We start from the raw sequence: 22,345 nt of genomic DNA on the forward strand, positions 1-22,345 counted from the left end.
CTTTTCAGCCATTGAAAAGAATTAAAGCAACTGAGCCTTGCAGGGTGTGGACTCTTCTTCATCTTTATTGTTACCTGACACGCGAAACGAAGAAAAACAGGAAGCCTAGCTTAACATCTAGTGTTTACTTTTGTACCAGCTGATTAGAAACCACCATTCAATCATGAGACAATTTTGCCGAGACATCTCTGGAATGCAGCAATGCATTATGCATGGCCAGTAACACACACGCACACACAAAGTGTCTACACATGCCACTACTGTCTGCTGCCGGTATGGAGCCAGATGCTTCTGTCTTTGCCAATAGGAAATTATTCCAGCCTGAGGGTGTTGGGGTACTTGGGTGTGGCAGGGGAGGTTTGTGTTTGTGTGTGTGTGTTTCAAAAAGGAGGTGGGGGTTGCACCAGATGTCTGTTCCATAGAGCCAGCACAGCCCACCTCACCTCAACATGAGAGCACCACAGACTGGCCCCTGACCTCTACCCTTTAACTCCTGTAGGACCAAAACAAAGAGGTTGCTGTAAGTCATACATCAAACTCGCATACCTTGTTTCCTACAACCATGACAACTAATCGGCTCGTATGAAAAGGTCACTACTGTTGGAGATTCCTGATAATTAGATTGCTAATGAGCAACAGGGAACAATAAGGGGTCGTATGCGTCTGTGTCAAGGACATAGCACCTTTTACAGTGACCTCCACAGCAGGAGGTGGGGTGCTTCCGCCGGGACCATTTGCAGGTATTCTCCAGCCTTTTCTATGAGAGGGGCTGGCTGACGACCAACCCCAGCAGAGGGGATGAGAAGAAAGCCTCTGGAGGCTCATGAATGGTCACCCTCAAATCCATTAAGAGTTTATTCAATTACCTGACAGTCGCTCACTGTAGGCATGCGAAGAAACGCGACGTCTCCTTTGGAGGTGGTCGAATAATTGCATTTGGATTTGAAGGACACACAAACGCAGCATGTGTGCTTAATGCGAGCTCCTATATGCAACACTGGATACGCTCCAGTAAGAACCAATTTCAGTGCTCCAACTTTTTTACAAGAGAGAAATCTGACAAACAGCCAGGACTTGTTCTGAAACCCAAACAAGGCATCCAAGTAAATAACCCCCGACATCCAAACAAGTGCCATTTCTGCACAAAGTTCAGGTTTAAAACAAAGCGCTCTTTCAGCCACGCAGTTCCTGACTAAATTCCCATTTCCCACCCATTTTAAATTGATTATTGATTTAAAAAGGACTCCAAAGACAGGCTTGCGTGCCTATGTGTGGTTATCATTAACAAGCAAGAGTGTTCTGTGTAATTTCATTTAGCGCATGTGAATCCTGTGCTTCCAATGAATGTGGGAAAAAAGACAAAAAGCAACTGAAAGATGGCTCAGTTTCTCCACTAACAGAATTTAAACAAATCAAACACAGACACACGTATGTTAAAAATAGACTAATTAGCTTTCCTAAAATGGGAAGTCCCGGGAAAGCTACATGTGTGCAAAGATTCACTCCCTTAAAAAGCAGGTATGGCAAAGTTAAATGTACAAACAGCATAAAATGGACTGGTGTCAAATTAAAAAAACAAATCAAGACCATGGATTATCTTCAAGACTATGCACTCCTACCTCTATTTTCACATAAAATAATAAATCTGCCATTTCTACCCCTCTCTCCAAAGGGAACTCCAAAACCTGCAAGACGCAATGACAACCTCACAACGCAAACACAACCTGTAACCTGAGGGAAAGTCGGAGTGACAGACAGAAATGCCTGAACCGCTCAGCGGCACACAGCCACTGGTTTAATGATTTGTCTGCTGCTGGTGAATGATCACACAGCAATATCCTGTTCTGGCTAGTTCTCCGGGCCCCCCTGAGGGTCTGGCTGACATGATTCTGGCTTGCCCGGGTGCCACTGAAGCGCCAGCCAGCCAATCATATTGACAAGATCCGGGTGCCTGATGTGACCCAGCCAAGGACCTGTGGAATCAAACTCAATGAGGCAGAAGAATTACTTATTGAGGCCGCGAGGGACGAGTTGTCATAGCCCATGAATTCTGGTGAAACGCTGGGCGAAGAGGAGAGAGAGGCGGGGTGGTTAATGTCACTAACGAAGCTGTGGAAAACAGATTTAGAAGCACAACAGCTGTATTTAGGGAAAAAGTGGCTGGCATGTTCCAAAATTCCACAGTGCTTATGCAATACAAACTTAGCCTGTATTAAGGTTGGGCGGTTGGACGAAAATATTGGCTACCGCTGTGTTTTGTGCGATTTTTGTCATTTTATTTTGCTGATTTAATGGTCTGCCTCCTCGAGAATTCAACTTGATAAATAATTAACCTGTAAAGCGCAATTCTTCCCGTCTTTAATGGTTTCTGTCTGATCGATTGGCGCTGAAAAGCAACGTCAATTCATAAATCATATTTGAGAACTAGATCAAAAACTGTATGTGCAGTTGGTCACCCTGATCATAGTTATGTTATCCCTGCAGGCTGCAAGTGGAAGGCGTCCTTCATCCGACGCCATCAGACTTCAAATAGTGTCGGACAGCTGTTCAGCCTGTCGTTACCGCTTAATGCTTAGCAAAGATCTCAAGGTGATTCATTCTGTTTAATTGAAGAAGAGAAGCCTAAAGGCTGTGATGTTTCAGACCGTGGATGTCAGACAAAACAAAACATCTGAAGTCGTCAATGTGGATCAACAACAGAAATAATCATTAGTTGCAGCCGTACTTCAAACTTTTGGCATTTTTGCTTGAAAATGTACTTAAATGATTAATGGATGCACTGAGACTTATACTTCGTAGTCCTTTCTAAGCAAAAATGGCCTGGTTCCAGCTTCTCAAATGTGAATATTTTCTGGTTTTCTTGGTCTTGGTCTTCTTGGTATGGTAGCCTAACTGAATATCTTTGAGGTTTGAACTGTTTGGACAAAATAAGCAACATGAAGGCATCGAAAACTGAATTCTTTCTCTATTTTCTAATGTTTTCAAGACCAAATGTTTCATTGATTGAAAAAGTTATAGGCAGATTGATCAGCAATGAAAATAGTTGTTAGTTGCAGCCCTAGTTCAGTTTACTATAATGGAATATAAGGAAAAGCAGCGGACCCACAGTCCAAAACCCCAAAATATTAAAGTTAGTGTAGTATAAGACAGCATGTCCTCACATTTAAAAGGCTGGAGCCGTCCAACATCAGGCATTTTTGGCTAGATTATAAAAAAATAGGTGCAGATTTGAAGAACTGGGGCTCACGAAGGCATCCGTCTCTCCTTTGGGTTGTCAAAAGTCCATACTTTATTTTAGGGTTGATGAAAGCCAGGAGAAAGAACACGGTGATGATGGTGTAGTTTGAATTATAATGCATCGAGCCAAGAGAGTCACACACAGGACTTCAGTTAGCCAGGCCAGAGGGCAAATGGTGAGACAGAAAGCAGCTCCATAACTTCTTATTACTCCCTCCGATCCTCACATCTCCACACCAGCTAAGACTAGACGTGCACGCAGGTGAAAGGTTTATGAGCATCCACTGATGAGCCCCAGCTGCACTGGACTGCCCTCCTGCTTTGGCACAAGATGCCCTGGAGGCTGAAGAACTACAAAAACACATCATGAGACATCACAGTGCACGCTGCAGGGCTTTATGTAGCTTGATGGCGACTGGATGCTCCGACCATCTTCATATAAACTGTGGTTACGTGGATTTGTGCTTCAGTGCTGTCAATAAAAAGTCTTTTGTTGCTGCAGTGAAAGAGCACCCTTGATTTATGCATGCCAAGGGCTGGAAACCCCTGAATGACCTCTGGGTGCCAGAATGGCATTTTGAAAGTGCAAGGGAAGTTTAATCTTTAAAAAGATTTGCTGGAGCACGGCTGCAGGTAATATTACATTCTCTACGAGTTATTTTGCGCTTCAAGGACGGTGACAGCGTCTACAGTCGTCCGCTAACATCTTATTTTTTCCGCACTTCGGCTTTGAAACGTCGCGGGAAAGTATATTTAAAAGTTTTATGCGCAGTCAAAACGCGGAAGAGTTTTTTTTTTAAAAAAAACGAGAATAATAACGCTGTGTTATTCTTCTTTTGTGTCTCAGTGGGGGTTTCGGCAACAGTGCAACAAGTGCAGCTGAGCTTCAAGTCCGCGACAGCACGCATGAACACGAGCAGCGGGGCAACAGGCTGAAATAACTTCGCAATTTGAGGCAGAAAAGCCACCAACGTTACTTCCGACAGCCAGCAGGCGCCAATTAAACTGCGCACTGAGGTGAAAACGTGCGGTACAACTCACCGTGCGGAGGTTTTCCTCTTTGTCCCGGTGTGTACGGAGATGTGCGTCGGTGCAGCAGCAGCAGCGTGACAAAGTTTGGTGTGTCGCTCTCTCTCAGCTCAGCATGGCGGCCGACTGGATTCAAACCTCTCCGGGCTGTGATATCAACAGACAGGGGGAGGGTGCAGGGTGCAGGAGGGGGGTGGTGGTGGTGGTGGTGGTGAGAGGCCAGGGTATCCTTCACAAAGTTCACAAGCAGCTTCAGCCTGGACTTTTCTTTTCTTTTCTTCTTTATACACACATTATAGCCAGTGGTGGATTACTCTATGAGCCTACAATTTTGAGGTAGCCTACTTTTACTGTTTAAGTAATCCATTTTATGCTACTTTATTCTCTGTATGTTGTACTTCTGTATACTACATACTTCCATGTACTCCACTACATTTATTTTGCAGCTTTATTTACTATTGTTTTGCAGATTCAGATTCATAAAACAAATATAAATATAATCAACAAATACATTATGTATTATTATATATATTAGGATATCCAGCAGTCTATAAAATATTTTAAATTTTGAATTATGCTCTTGTATTTCCACAGTGTGATATTGCTACTTTTACTTCAGTAAAACGTCTGAGTACTTCTTCAAGAGTGTAAGAAAGTGAGGGATTTCTAAGAAAAGAAAACAAACCAAACAAAAGGTTACAGCGACAACATTAAAACAGTGTTTATATGTCAAAGCATCTGTAGTATTAATCCAATAATATTATATATAATAATATAACAATCTGAAAACGGCCATCCTGTATTGTGCATTGTCGACTAGCTACCAATTAAACTCAATGAAAATCTTCTGCTTATTTAAATATTTTGCATTCTATTTTCTATTTTTCAACTGTTTGATTGTATTTTTTTTTTGTCTCCCTACATTATTTGTGTTTATCTACACTTCTTTACACATATGTAATTTGGGTGAAGAATACTGATCATTCACTCAATCAATAAAAAATCTATTAATTTGAAATTGATTTAATATGGCCGAAAGTATGACCTCAGTGTCCTCTGTGGCAGCTAGCTACAGACCTGGTGAAGAACCAGTTACCTTAAACCTTGGCTGAGGGGGACTCTGTAGGTGGGGCCAGTGGGTTTAAAAGGTCACTGTTGGAGGTCAAAGTTTATACAACATTTTCCTAAAGGAGAAGTGAATCAAAAACACAGTGGAGGAAAGACAGGCTGACCCTTGTCTCATTGTGCAGGGCAGAGGAGGAGGGAGAGGGGCTTTCCATGGCACTGCGGGCCGAATACAATACCATCTTTGACTGAAAGACAGATTGCTGCTGGTGGAGGACAGAACAGCGTCGCAGTCTACCTCTGTGGCTGCTTAGTGGGTTCACTGAATAACAAATGTTGAGAAATTTACCTGCACAGTTGAGCTGCAATAAATCTATAATGGCCGTTTATTTCAACAAGGAAGAATTAGGCCGTGTCCTTAAAGATGCCGATACTCCCAGGCATCATCAGCTATACTACAAATTGTTTATTTTCATATCAGCCCCCAGTGATTTGAGAGCTTAGAGTTGAAGGCTGGCTGAAGTTAAAAGGGGGACAGTAAGTGCTGCCTGAAATGAATACGTAAAGCAGCTGGGTTTATCTTCACTCACTCTGTGACATGTGCTGCTAAGAGAAAACAGGTGACCGAGGAATGTGTGCTGAAACCCAAACGTAATACTGGAGCTCAAATGATTTGTTGCCACTTAGGCAGATCTGCATTTTGAAAGATATATTTTATGTACTTTCTATATGTACAGTAGGTCTTTCTTGTCTTGTCTTTTTCTTATTTCGTCTCTCTTTCATTGACACACTAATTCTACTTGTTGTTTCCTGGCATAAGAATGACATTTTAATGCTTAAATTGTGGATGTTGACATAAAGAGGCACAGACAGACGCAGGGACACAAAGACACCACAAAGTGAAGCTTATTTGAATGCTGCTCCGGATAAAAATATCTGATAAATGCCCAACATGTAAATGTAGCAGGGACAGGGAGTCAGAAACACGCACACACACACACACACACACACAGACACACACACACACACAATAGATGAGAAAGTAATAGAGTTGGGTGTAGATTTCCAGTGTCAGTATATGATCTTCATGCCTGAGCTCTTCAGACACACCAGTTGGATATATTTAGAGTCCCTTGCTGGTGTATCCATGCTACAAGGCAGACCACAATTATTCACAACACTGGAGGGGCCAGCGCTGGTCTGAGATCAGTCAAGAGGAGGGTGCACGTGTGTCGACTGGTACGGGACAGGATTGACACCACAAGAGTCGGAGGTCAGGGCCACTCGTATAAAAAGTACATGCAGTCAGGAGTCTTAAATGGAAGATTATACCCTATATGACCTTTAAGAGTCTGCAAAGCTTATATTTTAATACACAGTGACTTTTATGGCTAACAATTTAAAAAATACTTTTTATATATTTCTGAAGGAGTAAGGTCTTAAAGCCATAAACAGAGGTTAAAACAACGTTGTCATACACTTAAAAATGGTGTGATGTTGCTCAATGATGGACGAATCATCAAATATTCACACAAATGTTTCCCGACCTAACAAACAGTATTATCACAACATCAAGTATTACTTTTGATATTGTTTTATTATTTTTTAAGACTGTTGTTGAGCTTAATTAATATTGAATAGGAATAGTTCCTGTGGGACAGTGGGACTGGGCCTCATTTGTGCCAAATATGTTCACAAACATACAGAAATAAAAAAGAGTTTGGTGTTATGTTGTAGCCTTCGCCAGGCCTCTCCTCTTTTAAGTTTCCTCTCCCCCCTCCCTTGTTGAGTAAATTCAAGAACGTTGTTTTGTCCTTAAGCTCAATTATTAGCCTGTATGTTTTCCTAAACCAATAATAGAGTAATATATAAACTCTGGTCATTTCATATCCTTCAGTGACTTCAGGAAATAACATCATTATTTTGCAATAAAAGCATTACAGGTTAACTAACACCAGTGTGGCAAAGCAGCACCATCTAGTGGCAAAATACCGAACATGCCATCCTTATATTCAATGATAACGATTTGCCCTCCACGAGCACGCGGCTGTATCCTGCGCGTGCACAGGTCCTATAGGTGTCCCCATTCGCGCCGTTTCTGCTCCAGTTGTAATGAAAAGTGTCTGTGCTTCGATAACATGTCTTTACATTGTTCCATCAGAGACCACGAAGGGGTTATATTTGAGAGATTGTGCCAGAGAGGACGTTGGGTTGTTTTCACCGGAAATCCCGCCTCATGTCTCCAACAGAGCAACTGACTGCGCCCCCTTGCGGGCAGTTACAGTTGTGCACATTATACTGTATAATGTTTGAGAATCTGCTGAGGGGCCACTATCAGTGATGTAACTGACCTCGAGAGCCATCGGGATGGTTTTAAAATAGCCTACCTGACTTGCACCATAAAGTCAATAGAGCTGTGCCGTAACAACATAACTGTTAATGTGATTTGGCTGCAAGTTACAATAAGGTGAAGCTGTGTTAAGATGTACAAATAAAAAAGTTAATCTGACATGTTTCCACAGGGACAAAGAGATAAAGACTAAAGAGTAACCCTATGCTCTTTGGCTGCTCAGATGATAAATTCAAAGTAAATAAATACAAAACACATCTAATGCATCTGAGCAAAAGGGCTCAATTCATCTCATTATGGTTTTTATTTATTTTGTGTCACGTTTCAAACAATGGGCAAAAGTTATGAATTAAATCACAACACAACTACAGTTATGTACAGTCCAAAAAAGTGTAACTTTGTCAGCAGAAGTATGTTTTTTTAACCTCACATCTTTGATCACAATGCAAGATCAAGGGTTGTTTATGTTTACTATTTTGGTATTTCTTATTGATGATTTTTTGATATTGTTTATAAGGAACCCCAAAATGTTGTTTAGTATAATTCAATTTAATTCAGCTAACAGGTCAATTTGCATTTGCAGCCTTATTTATGTACATACAGGTCATGTTAATGTTAATATTCCAAATGTTCTGGTGTAATATGTTTTTCCGAACTATGTACGAATACTTTCATTTTGCCCTATTTTGTTTTTGAAAGCCATACCATATTATCTGGATAAAATTACTAATTTAGTATTATTGTGTGTTGCTATAGATGATATCAAAAATAGCTTATCAACAAATGTAGCCCTTATTCAGAGTGCAGTTAAATACTGCAGCACAGGAAGAAGCAGATGGAAAGTAAACATGTTGAGATCATCCCTTCTTTACTAAAATGTAGTACCACAACATTTAGGTTTAACATTGAATTATATGCAGGAGCTATAATATATAATGCAGTTTTCAGTGGTATGAATAAATATATAAATTGTGATCTCCTATATGAATCTGGAAAAATCTCATTTTTGCCATATACAACCAGCACAAGCCTCTGTTCCCTGATCAGCTTCATGCTTTAGCTTTAGCAGTACAGTAAAAACTAAGGATGTATTAAACCCAAAGTCCCTGTCTGCGGGGCGGGCAAAGAGCTCGTGCTCCAATCACTCGCCCCCGGTCCTGTCACGTGCCTCCTGCTGGCCAATAGCGAGCCGCGGATTAACCAGTTTGCCGCACCCAAGTGGGATGATGGCGGATGGGCGGAGCGACGACAAACGCAGAGAGAGATAAACCCACTCTGAAAGCACCAGGGTCGGGGATAAAAATAGTGAAAACCCGCCGTCCCGCTTTCACCGAGCACTGTTTATATTTCATCACTTCATCAAAGAGAGGGTAAGCTATGATATAGTTGGTACGTTTTGTTGTCTCATCGGCAGTGTTTGTCCGGTACAACATGATCCATGTGGAGGTTTTTTTTAAAATGTTTGTCGTTGTGTTTCAGTGTGGCGAGCTCTCTCTCTCTCTCTCTCTCTCTCTCTCTCTCTCTCTCTCTCTCTCTCTCTCTCTCTACTGTTTTCCTAATATGTTGCCTACGAGCGTGCAGAGAAGTGGCGTTGCACGTTTTCATGCTGTAAAACGAGTATTTCTGCGTTTTAGTGAATTCCGCCTCCGCTCAGACGGTTTCCTGTGTCGGTCAACAACAGCCCGGAGCCACACACTTTGTGCCCGGTGTGTTTTGACCCAAGTATCGTCAGGCTGCTGCTCGAGCAGGCCCGTGCTTGCATTATTTTGCATCTCACGTGCGCACAGTCACTGAAGCTATTTAATGTGAGCTTCTCGGATCGATAACGTTTCCTCACGTAGTGTTTCTGCACCGGGTAGGTCTGCTTTTAGTCTGGGCGTGTTTTGAAGCAGAGGAAATCGGTCTGTATTCAGTTGTGTGGTGCTGGAGCAGTTTCCTGTTGGTCAGATGGCACTGTGTCCTTCACAATAATAACTGTGCACATTCATTTTGATAATTGATTTGCACATCACTCTTCATCCTGAATTTTAACAGTAAGAGGAAACATCCAGCCGCACAGCATCAGATAGAGTGCTTCATTAATTGTATTGTTACTGTAGCCAAGTCTTATCACTTACAAGTGAGAGGCATTGAACAAAAAATGAGATGAAACTAGAGCCATACTCTTAACTTTAAAAGAAATTTTAAGTATACAGTACACTAAGATACTGCATGGTAATACACTGCACATTAGTAGTGCAAAAAATCAATAATGCATTAAACCTGCATCATGGTATTTATAACTGCTTAACTGATAAGTTGATTTACCTAAAATCAAGTCATTCATCGAGGAAAGATTCCAAATATTTGCTGCAGGGAGATGTTTTATATAATTTATAAATGGATTATCAGGTTTTGGGCTGTTGGTCGGAACAAAACAAGCAATTTGACCACATCAAATCACATTGATGGCTGTTTTTTCACTACTTTCTGACTTTTTGTAGCCTTCAAGATGAATAAATAATTAGAATAATTGTTAGTTGCAGCCATAATTGGCTCTAATAGGAGTGTCAGGAGGAGGATTAAGAGGTGATAGTAACCTGAGAGTTTGTTTCTAGGCCCAAACTGGAGAAAATAACCACTAAGTTGTTGCTGTGTCTGGCTTCTTTCTAAAATCCACTCTGATTAGCAAAGCCAAACTGCCAAAAGAAATTGACTATGTTAAGGGATGGTAACTCCCTGGATTTGGTAATTCTGTTAGAATGAGTGAAATTCCCAAAGGAGGGAGCTTAGCTCTGTCAGTCTGGCTCCATGTTGCCACCCTCCACATACACTTCCACTACTACACACATGCATACACACTCCTCTAGATACTGAGCTCTGTGTTTGTTTTACTCCCACTCCCCACGCCCACACCCTTGACTGCAGTGCAGCTGAAAATGTGTTCCTCATTTCAAGTCCATTCTCTCTATTTCACTCTTTCCTTCCTTCCTTCCCCATATGTGATCATTTAGCAGGGTGTCAGGAGACTTTTTTTTAAAGTAAGAAACAGTCATTCTTGAACTTTCCTTCACACCACAGAGGGTCAATATAAGTGGCTATGTTCGGGTCAAATATCTAGCCAGCAGAATGCTATACAGATGCACACATGATGGTACAGGACACATCATGAGACTAGTGAAACTGTACAGGGAGGGGTGTGTTGTCTCAGAGAGCAATCTTCCGCCACTCTGTCCCATATGACATGCGACAGCCAGATAAACCCCAAGCCACGGTACTTGCATGCTAACACAACACAGTGCCTGGCCTCGGCAGTCAGCAACAGATAATACTTTTCCTACGCAGATAGTCCCTCTGATGGTGAAGCTATTTTTAAAAAAACATGTTGCTGGCTTTGTCTGAGGAGCCATTTTTCTTGTTTCTCAAATTAATCTTGGATGTATCTTTTGGCTCTAATCCATCTGATGGTCATTCATTTAATTTTAGGGAGGAAAAGGTTTGGACAGCTTGGAAAAGGTGACATTACTTGCCAAAGCAGTGATGATTTGAGAATTCAATAGAATTAGCTTTCTCTAAACCTAAATAAGTTGTTATCGAACAAGTTGCTTACTGTAATGTAATTACATGTAATTTATGTATCCAGCAGTTACGGAGCAACATTATCTTTCATTTGGAGTCGTGTTTCCAATATTCACTCTCTCTTAGCTATGTTCACCAACTTGTCACTAACTGTGTCTGTCTGCCGTCTGGCGCCGAGCAGGTAGTGTACAGTGGGGTTTTAAAACTTTTTCGCTGGAAACAGCTGCCAGTTGAGGCGGAAAACGACGCTATTGGAGCATTGAGAGTGGACAAAAACAGTAAAGTTGCAGGTTGGAGCTAAACAATGAGCTGAAACTTGCTATAAAGCTCCATAAAGCTCTGTAAAGCCGAGGGGAGCTGCATATTCAGGTGATGATTCTCTGTAGGTTCGTCACTACAAGCGACTCCTTTCATATTGTTATTTGACACATTGTTATTAGGGTTAGCATCAGTTGGCTAAGCACAAATACCTGGAGACTGCGTCGTGTGATATAATTACATAGGGCAAAATGGAAAAGAAGTACTTGATGTAATGCAGTGAGTGGATGATAGTGGGATGTCTTCCTAGCAGACACAATTAACTATAATTCTCCAGACCAGTCCACCTGACTTCAAAGAAGAAACAAACCCTGGCACAGTGATTCATTAAAATGTTACAATAACACCAAATATTTTATGATCTTTTGTTGACCAAACTATTAATCCATTAACTGAGAAAATAATTGTCATATCAGTAGATAATGAAAATCTCAATCTCTAGTTGTAAAATTATGTTGTATTGCCAAATAAATGCTGCTTGTTGGATCAAATATGTGACAAAATGTGTGCTGAACTTGTACTTGGCATTGTTTCTCAAATCATATCTGGACTGTAAAAATAGAATTTAAGATATTAAAATTCCATTTTTTTGCATGCAGTCTGGTATGATATTCAAACTGAGCGTAATGACACAAGTTGAAGTAGAGAATTGCAAGTAATGTTGCCACAAGACCAAATTTTATTGCCTTCTTTCCTTAAGTGATGTGGTTGAGGTCAGTAATATGAACATGCATTGTTGCCTCTCTATTATAGTTTGTCTGCTGTGAGCTCATGTTGTAAATAACACTATGACTTCTCTGTGACTGTCAATTACTGTTTGGTGCACAAGACCATACATGGGGCAGTGCTAAAATGACACCCAATGCATTCCTACCAGTCATAGTAGTTAGGGTCTGTAACACACACACACTCTCTCACACACACACACTTAAGAGCAGTTGCTAGTGGATTCTTCGTCCCCAGTAATGACAGGCATGCAGCTCAGAGATATAAAGAGCCTTTTCTGTGCTTCTCTTGAATGTCTCAAAACTGCTTCAAACACCAACTGTACACACACACACACACACACACACACACACACACACACACACACACACACACACACACACACAAACTGTTACAGAAAGGCCAGTGAGACTTTGAGGCCACCATAATGATCTTTTTCACGGGTGATTACTTGATTGGCATATTTTTGGTGCAAACTAAATGGATCCTTTTTTCAGATTGCTTTCCTTTTTTTCAGGGAGCTTAGTCATGCTGAAAAGATGCTTTTAGTGCGAGCTTCCGTTTCTCAAAATTGAATTATGATAAAATTGAAATATGTACAATGTACGCCCAGCGCTTTAAAGTTTAGAAAAAAGCCAGCCGCTGTGGGAGAGCAAAGAGCCTGGTGCGCCTTCTTTTTATATAGCATCTCTACCTCTCTTTTTTCCTTCACATCATTGGCTCATTGCAGCCTCTGTGGAGAATGGAAACATCTGTATAGAGTGGTGTCATAGCAAGTTCAAAACATCAGTCAAGTCAATCATCTAGAGGAAATTTGATCCCTTGTTTAAAGCAACAGCATCCTGTTCAATTTCCTTTTCGGATGTATGGGTGGACATTGCCCTGGTAGGCACATACATCAAGTTATGGGTTTAAGAGGAGACTTGGTAGACATTTCTACTATGTTTGAGAAATGATGATGCACACCGTAAAATGACACTGTGAGTACTGAGGTAACTATCCCTTAATATCTCTGGGTGTATTAGGCCATTGTGGGCAATGTTGCAAATTAATTAGAAGGATTGCTTTATGGAATTATTATTGGATTTGTGTGGTTTTTGTATTAATGTGGTTAAGTTACTTGATTTGTCAGGTATTCAATTCACTGCATTAATCAAAACAGACATTCCAGTGTGGTTATTAGCCGTGTTAGCAGCAAGGCTTGGAGGCCCACCACTTTGGTCTAGACTGAAACACCTCAACAACTTTTGATTGGATTAAGATGTAATTTCGACATCGGTTAGGTGTGGTGGTTTCCAAAGCTCTTCAACCATCCGACCACCATCTGATACTGGCAGCTTTAGTCTTATTTTAATCTTGCTTTTGTAACGTTGGTAAGTCTAAAACACTCGAGTGTTTCAATGACAAATCAAAATGTCGCCTCTAATTTCTCACTCAAGCAGATGGCATATACTGTGCTGTATGAATGCAATGCTTGATTCATCATCACAACATTTACTTGTTGCTTGGAGACGAGAAAACCCTTGGACGCATAGAATCCAAGGGTTTTCCACATCCACAGTGAAAATGGAGGCAGAAATAGCAGCTTTTGATGTTCATACGCTGGTAAATGTTCTGTGCATCAGGTATCTCAAGTTTTTTTTTCTGCAGGCTCACTCATTGTGTCTTCTGCATGCAAAGGATTGGAAAAGACACAATTTTAAACATTTGTCTATTCTTTTGTAGATTTGGAGAAGCTGGACTCTCCTATGCCCCTTTTTTCCAAACCTACATGGCTCTGAGTGTTAGTCAGGCCAGACAATACAATACAGTACCAGGACCAGATACTGACAGTCAGGGCTGCTATAATTTCCCTAACATTTGTAGGGTGGTGCATGAGATGCAGCTTTAGGCACGCCCATGGTTCCACTCAATGAGGACAGGGTACTTTCCAATACAGATTATTTAATGGGTGCGGTTATGGAAGCCAGGGTGAATCTGCCAACAAGATGTTCCGTTTATACCGTCACTGCATTTTGTTATTGTTCAGTTGATTTTGTCTCTCTTGAAGAAGGTTCAGGTGGAAGAGATGAGCACTTTCTGGTTGTCATGACTTGTCCCAACATAGTATGGCAGTGACTCAACCCTTCACTGATGCACAATGACAGGTGCTTCTGATGCACAGTGGCATTTCCAAACAGCGCTTTCAGTTGACATCTTCATACAGAACAAGTGCATTTATAAAACAGTAAAACATCTTAGTTTGCCTGCACATCAGTCTCATTACATGTGTTATGATTATAACCATGTAATTCCCATGAGATTGTTGTTGTAACCTTGGGAACTCACATTATTATTATATTAGTTTATTGCTCCATAAAAATATTGTTTTTGATTCCCAACTCGACTTCATCTTGATCTAAAACACATGTCATTCTTGATTCAGTGTGTATTTAGTTTCCAGTAATGCACGTACACATCTGACAGAATAAGACGTTGATTCTGTGTTTTGAATTGAATGTAAAATGAGTAACACATTAGTTTGAAGGTGTGCGCCTTGTGACACCGACTGGCTTGCAGCGTGATGTTGGCCTACAGCTGTTCTTACATAACTGTAATCTTTAAAGGCTGTCCCGTGTTTCCATGGTAATGTGTTTGGTTTCCATAGTGACTGCATTCTTTAACAGGAGTGGAGGCTAGTCGAGCCCCTGCACCTATATATCTGAGGAGAGATGAGAAGTAAGGGGGGGGGGGGGGGGGGGGGGGGTCTGTGGTTGTGAGATGACAACATTCGGCATCGATGGAGAGAAAGCTTCCTGCATCCACAGCCACATTGTCCACAAGAAATAAACAACTCTGGGATCTCACCATTTGTTTTAGCATAGTTTACAACGTAGAAAATGATGCTTCTAGAGATGTTGATGCTGGGATGTTGTCTAGTATTGCACAGCTGGAGTGAGTCAGTTAACATTTGTGGCAAGGCAGAGTGCATCAGGAAATGAGTTTACTCCAACAAATGCTCCTTGAGAGGGCAGTGGAAGTGACCTGTTTAAAATCCATTACTAGTATTTGTCAATGCACAATACAGCCTGTATTCCCTTTTTAACCTCTCCTTGCTTTGTTTCCTCTGACATTGAGGTGATTATACTGACAAAGCAGAAACTACTAGAAGAGAATATTTGAAAGCTACAGTTCTGCATATATCCTCCTCCTCCTTGCTCCTGCGGCTCCTCTTTTACCCTTCTCCTCCCTGCAGTTTTAGACATATTTTAACACATACTTATATTTCTGTCACCCTGTATTTGCAGGTGTTAGCAGATTTTGTGGTAGTGTGCACTGCAGTGTTGGACTCTGTAATAGGATCCTTTTAAATTGTTTCAAGGATGCCATCCAGACACAGTTCCTGCAGTGTTTTAGTGCATAGAGATGAGTCATTGTGAGCAAGATTAGCGTTGATATCAAGCCACAATTCTGGATTTAGTGCTAAATAATTTTAGTCTTGATGAAACAGTAGGTTAGTATACCTTCAAATTCTAATTGCTTCAATTGCATCAATAGCAGCCATAATGGGCATCTCCAAACATCCTACCATGTAAAACACAGAAGCTCTTCAACAACTTAAGACGTCACTGTCCAGCTGCCTGGTGTTTAAAAGAAGTGTCAGTAATATGAATCATGGCAGAATTCCTGTTTTAGGCCACTGAGCTCAAATGGATACTGTTTTAATACTGTATTTGTCTTGCAGAATAAAAAGCTGTGGAGTAATTAATGTTACAGTGTGTGTGCTCAGTGATAAGCAAAGGCTGGAATAAATGCTAAAATATCAGTTTTGTCAAACATTGTATTTTCTGGTCATGACAAGAATTTAGATTTCTTTCCCCAGTGAAATGTCAACAGATAATGGTTCTGTGGCCTTCTAGTGTTTTTATTGTAACAAAATACAATGGTGAAAAAGCTGACCACCGTCTTCACCTCTCTGAACAAGTGTACTCCTCTCTAAGCAAACAAGGTCAGTAGGAAGAACAGCATAAATGTTTAATCCTTTAGGGTTTTGCTACTTTTTTTTCGGTTGTCAGCAGACAGCAGATGTTTGATTTGTCTCGTTGCCGCTAGCAATGAACACCAACATGAACAACGGACAGCAAATGCAGCACAAACCAGTCAGACCAAAGGGAATGAGATCAGACTCGCAGTCTAGAAGTATTAAGACCACCTTCCTGTAAACCAGGCTGACATGGGTCAGTCTTGGAGGGGCTGCGGAGTGTGTAGCGCTGTCATGTGCACTTTCTTGAAGTATTAGACATACCCTGTCTGTATCCATCAGCATTAAAGGATAATTTTATGTGTTGCTAATTTCCCAGAATCAAACCAACCTGAGCTGATGTTTGCAGTGTGTGGAGATACATTTGTATTAACAACAGGCCAGGGACTGGGACTCTCTCCTTCTCACTAATGAGAGTATTTGGCACCAGAGCTAATTGCTGATGTCCTTATTCTTCTGTCAATAACTGATGTCCTAATCACACGAGTGAGACAGAACAACATAGTTTTCCTTGCTGAATGTTTGCAGAGACAGTATGCAGCCTGCTTTTCTCATGTTCTTAATTACAATTTTATAATATTGAAGTATTTAATCCAGAATAACAATTTGATAGGATACACAAAATGTAATAACAACATATTAAACCTAGTGAAGTCCAGAATCTGACTATAAAAGTTTTTTATGCTATATAATTGTATAATTTCAATGAAAAGGCCGTGTTAAATTTAAATGTGTTACTGTGTTAATTGTTATAGTTACAAAACACAGCTAATAACAAAACCAAACGGAAGAGTTAAGAACTGAATCCTGTAAAGCTAGCTAGCAATGATGATATAGTCACAGCTAGCCTTGGCTAAAGCTAAATTTACTTACTTTCCCGTTTGAACTGTTTTCTGTAATAGAAATATATCAATGGTGATGCAATAACATCTTGGCAATTTGGTTTGTTATCCCACATACATAAGATAGTCATTTAAACCTGGTTATGGTGAATAAAACCAGCCAAACCAGCCCTGCTAAAAGGTAACTAGCCTAGCTTAGCAAAGTATCAGTAACTACCATCTCAGATTTGAATCACAAGTTGGTGTGGTTATAGATCACATATGTAAATGTATTAAATAGTAAATGTATCTATTAGATTGATTTAAAGGTAATTATTAACAAACTTTTTTGATACTGTGTTCTCACTTCATACTTTTCATAGACATTTTTCCAAAGGCAGAGTGCAGTTTTTTAGGTTGTATCTGTGGTCAATGTCAATTTCTTCGTTGTTGTTATAGAGGTTTTTCATCCTATTCGTCTGTTACAGTTTACCCAGTCAGCCTGAGAAGTTTAAACTTTTTATTTTACTCAACGTCAGCTTTCTCTCTGCAATGCTGTTTTGTTGTGATAATTTAATTTCCCTTCATTTAATGTATTTATGAGGCGAAAATGGACAAAACATTGTTGGCCTAGAATTAGCCAAACCGCATGATCACACAAAAACCTTGTTTGGAGCAGGTGACCCTGTGATTTGGGAAAATGTTGCGTTTGATATTGTGGAAAATCTCAGAACACCAATAAAAGCGGACAGACACAGAGAGAGGCTCTGTCAGCTCTCAGTGTGATACTGGATGCTTTGGGTTTGGTCTGCAGTTGTCATGGTAGTTTTGGCCGAACATTAGTATTGATGCAGACTAATGGGCTGCATCAGTTTCTGCCAGAGCACCCCCACCCCATTACCTATGCATGCTTGCACACACACATTTCCCTATGCCCGTAAGTCTGTGTGTGTCCTTCAGAGTCAGGCCTTGAGTAGTCTGTGCTGTGACAGACAGACGGAGACTATTTATCCTCACATACACTCAGCCAGCTGGATGGACATAGATCTATTGGAAATCTGTCTCTCTATTCTCTTTATGCCTCTAAATCCCCCCTGTTGCTGTCAATTGAAGAGGGCCCATGGTAATGTTTGAACTTTGGTTATTGATTCCCAAGCATACAGTGTATGTAATAGTTAAGTCCACAACATACATTAGAAATTCCTCAGTCAAACAGTGATGTTTTTCAATTTGAATGGTAATGGACCTTTAGAGGTGATATTTCCAGTTTTTGTTTTACTTTCCTTTGCCCAGCCTTTTGACAGTTGAGTGGTGTTGTGATTCCAGGAAGGAAACACATTGTGGGAATCAATAAAGAAAAAAGAAAAACCTCTGAGCTGGGAAGAGTGGTCACATGATTGTGACAGGAAGTACAGAAGAATGTGGTCTGTGTGATTGGCTTTCTGGTTCAATGACTGGTGATGCTCATTTCCTCATTTACCCGGGGAAACTCTCCATGTCCCTCTGTCAGCACCTTATTGTCTTCTACTTAATATTTGTTTATTAATTCATGAAAATATATATATACTTCCTCTACACATTTAAGACACAAGCAGACAGTAAACAAAGTGGATGTGGATTTTTTAATCCTATTTGTTATTGATTGATTTTGCTTTGGGGTATTTTTTGATTTGATTTGGGGGTACATTTAGCAGAAATTTAGATATGGGTGTATGGGGAAGTGATGCCTGTTATCTGTTCATTTTTAACGGATAGAAAAAGTTCAAAAGTTATCTCCGTCGCTCCCTCTACAGGAGGCCAGCCCAGGATGAACGGCGAGTCAGGTGCCGGAGTGGTGACCGCCCCTCCTCCCACCACAGCCCCCCACAAGGAGCGGTATTTTGACCGGGTGGATGAGAGCAGCCCGGAGTACCAGAGGGAAAGAAACATGGCACCAGACCTCCGGCAGGACTTCAACATGATGGAGCAGAGGAAGAGGGTCTCCATGATACTACAGAGCCCGGTCAGTAAATCATTCATATATTCAGACTCACTGGCATACACATTAACTGACCGTGGTCACAGTTGATAAATGCACACTGCTATAACCAGCATTTTAAAATGTGAATAGGCTCCTTTAGTGTAAAGGCAGCAGCCTGCTCAATATCACATGATGGATCCAGTTTATTCCTCATCAACAGTGTGCCTGTGACTAGCTGAATACCCAGGGCAGAGAACAGCACTGTTTAAAGGCCTATTGTATGTATGAAAAGCACTGATGTATTCCAGTCCCAGAAAAAAGGCCCCGAGTGGTGCTATAAATGAGCTTTTTACTTTTGTTGAGCTCAGGTCAGTGCTGAGAGACGTCTAGCTGTTACTTTTTAATTATTTCTTTTTAATATTCACAAATATGAATTTGTAGTAATTATGATAAGGGTATTTAATTTCCTAAATATGGAGGTTGGTTCTAACATTGCCTCTCAACCTCAAACAAGCCTTCTCTGTGTGTCTTTTACCCATTTGTCCCCTTTTCTGTTTTGTTTTTGGGTTGTTGTGCCCCTGTGTGTTTGGTTTTTTGTCCTCACACTGTGTCTGTCTGTTTTTGTGTCTGCATTGATGACCGACAGGCATTCTGCGATGAGCTGGAGACGATGATCCAGGATCAGCTGAAGAAGGGGAAGACGCCCACTAGCCTGTTAGCTCTGCAGCAGATCGCAGACTTCATGACCACCAGCATGCCTTCTATGTATCCCGCAGCGCCCCAAGGAGGCATGGCGGCACTCAACATGAGTAAGCAAAGAAGAGAATCAGTGTGTGTGACTTTTTGACCCCAGCGCTGCTATGTCTGTGCTCACAATGACTAATGCATCATTTGCCAAAGTTAATTTCTGGACAAAGAGTCCAATTGGATTTCAGTAAGTAGACTCCATATAATTGTTGTTATCTGTAAGTGAGATAGTAAGGAATCAGGAATGTGTTTATATGTACAGAACACTGTATTTTATCCATATTTGCCCATGTAGTGTCTCTTTCTCCTCACTACTCATTATTATTATTTTTCAACCCCTTTCATGTAAGCGAACCGTCTTTCTGTCTGACCCTGTCTCATCCTCTCAGGTTTGGGTATGGTGACTCCAGTGAATGATCTGCGTGGCTCAGACTCTATTTCTTACGACAAGGGCGAGAAGCTGCTTCGCTGCAAGCTGGCTGCCTTTTATCGGCTCGCTGACTTGTTCGGCTGGTCGGAGCTCATCTACAACCACCTCACAGTAAGATTCTTTCATTATGATGCAACTGACCATGTTGACTGAATTTGTCATCCAGCAATTCAAAAATGATGCAATTAACAATGAGGGAGGGACGAGACCCAATGTCAAACTTCTTTTGTCCGACCAACAGTCCAAAACCCAAAGACTCCTCATTTACTATCAAAAATGACAAAGGAAAGCAGCAAATCCTTAAATTCAAGAAGCTGGAATCAGCAAATGTTTGGTATTTTTGCTTGAAAAATGACTGAACGATTAATTGATGATCAAAATATTTTTTTATAGCAATTAATTTCCTTTTGATCAACTAACTGTTGCAGCTATACTTTTAGTGCCAGTTTGCCAAAATGTAAACAAATATAGGCTAAAAAAGGCGGGGGGGGGGGGGGGCTCAAGTTGTAGCACACAGCCAGGCGAGGGGCCGTACTTTTGTGGGCGTTGCAGTTGCTCAAATTTTGTCTGACTGGTGCCCACAGTGTCAGATTTAAGTAGTAGAATGTGTCTTTTTAAAAAACAAACTAGCTCACAGTGCTTTAGTATTCATGTGCTATGTATAATTACAGCACAAACGTGTACAGTGCTATGTGGGATCTGATTAGGAAGTTTACAATATATTCTAAGGGGGTATGCTTTCTCTAAGTGTAACAGTAAAGGTGTCAGTGAACAAAGTATTATATTATAAGAAACTATTCAACCAATACATTTCTTGCATTCCTGATCCAATTGGAGAAGTAACACTATATCATCTGATATGATTGTCTTCTTGTCTTTTAGGTCAGGGTGAACTCAGACCAGGAGCGTTTCCTAATTGTCCCCTTTGGGCTCCTGTACAGTGAAGTCACTGCCTCCAGTCTGGTGAGAATCTGCACTGATCTGTATTAGAACTGCATGTCTTTTCTTACGTTAGAAAACCCTTAAACCCCTTGTTGTCTGCGCTGCTCTCCAGGTGAAGATAAACCTTCAAGGTGAGATAGTGGACCGGGGCAGCACCAATCTCGGGGTGAACCAGGCCGGCTTCACTCTCCACTCTGCCATCTATGCTGCACGGCCCGACGTCAAGAGTATCGTGCATATACACACAGCCGCGGGTGCTGCGGTAAGGGACAGTGTACACTAAGTAATTATACCCAATACAAACGCAGACATGGACACATTATAGTCTTATGACTTACATTGCTGTTTGTTTGGTTGCAGGTGTCGGCCATGAAATGCGGCCTGTTGCCCATCTCACCTGAGGCACTGTCCCTGGGTGAGATAGCTTATCATGACTACCACGGCATACTGGTGGACGAGGAAGAAAGTACTCTCATACAGAAGAACCTCGGGCCTAACAGCAAGGTAACAACAGAGTGCGTGTATGTGTAAATGAAAACAAGAGAAATATTGCTTCTGCAGCTGAGGAAATGTCACTTAGAAAGTTTCATTATAAAAGGGTGGCTGAATTCAGATTTTATAACTTCTAAAACACATAGAAGAAACGACAATGTGCTTTTTTATTAGACTGACAGACCAGCAGTGTACTGTAGTGGTTCTTTGCTAAGTTTTTTTTATTTTTCCTCCATCCCAGGTGCTCATCCTGAGGAACCATGGCTTGGTGTCTGTAGGCGAAACAGTGGAGGAAGCTTTCTATTATATCCACAATCTGGTCACTGCCTGTGAGATCCAGGTAGGACACACACTGAGCTCTGTAAAGGACATTCCCTTTAAAATATCATTCAGCAATAGCGACTAGCACATGGACATTTATTTGTGTCAGATTACCTTTATAAATCCTTATAAAAGGCTTATCATATTGCTATCATTGTGGTATGATGGCTAGAACCATTTATTTTGGATGTTATATTTGGCATCATGTTTGTCTGCATTTTTCATAACAATTGTCTTTGTCCCTTGTCTCTCTACATTTTTATATATGTTCTTCTTTCTTCATGTTGATGTCTGTGTGTTATGTTGGATGTTTTTGCTTCCGTGTATG

General features: G+C 40.9%; 1 protein-coding gene across 3 annotated transcripts in view; it reads left to right on the forward strand.

The window, feature by feature from the left end:
- The first annotated feature begins 8,946 nt into the window (after positions 1-8,946).
- add1 (adducin 1 (alpha)) overlaps positions 8,947-22,345 on the forward strand; it is a 28,418-nt gene continuing 15,019 nt past the window's right edge. For all 3 annotated transcript variants that reach the window (XM_070924266.1, XM_070924267.1, XM_070924268.1), the window contains exons 1-8: positions 8,947-9,051; positions 18,919-19,127; positions 19,732-19,894; positions 20,222-20,373; positions 21,145-21,225; positions 21,317-21,466; positions 21,565-21,708; positions 21,938-22,036. In XM_070924266.1, the coding sequence (XP_070780367.1) occupies positions 18,933-19,127; positions 19,732-19,894; positions 20,222-20,373; positions 21,145-21,225; positions 21,317-21,466; positions 21,565-21,708; positions 21,938-22,036 (984 nt within the window). In that variant the 5' untranslated portion in view covers positions 8,947-9,051; positions 18,919-18,932. The remainder of the gene's footprint in view (positions 9,052-18,918; positions 19,128-19,731; positions 19,895-20,221; positions 20,374-21,144; positions 21,226-21,316; positions 21,467-21,564; positions 21,709-21,937; positions 22,037-22,345) is intronic.

The sequence above is a fragment of the Enoplosus armatus genome, chromosome 18, assembly GCF_043641665.1.
Source record: "Enoplosus armatus isolate fEnoArm2 chromosome 18, fEnoArm2.hap1, whole genome shotgun sequence".
NCBI lineage: Eukaryota > Metazoa > Chordata > Actinopteri > Centrarchiformes > Enoplosidae > Enoplosus > Enoplosus armatus.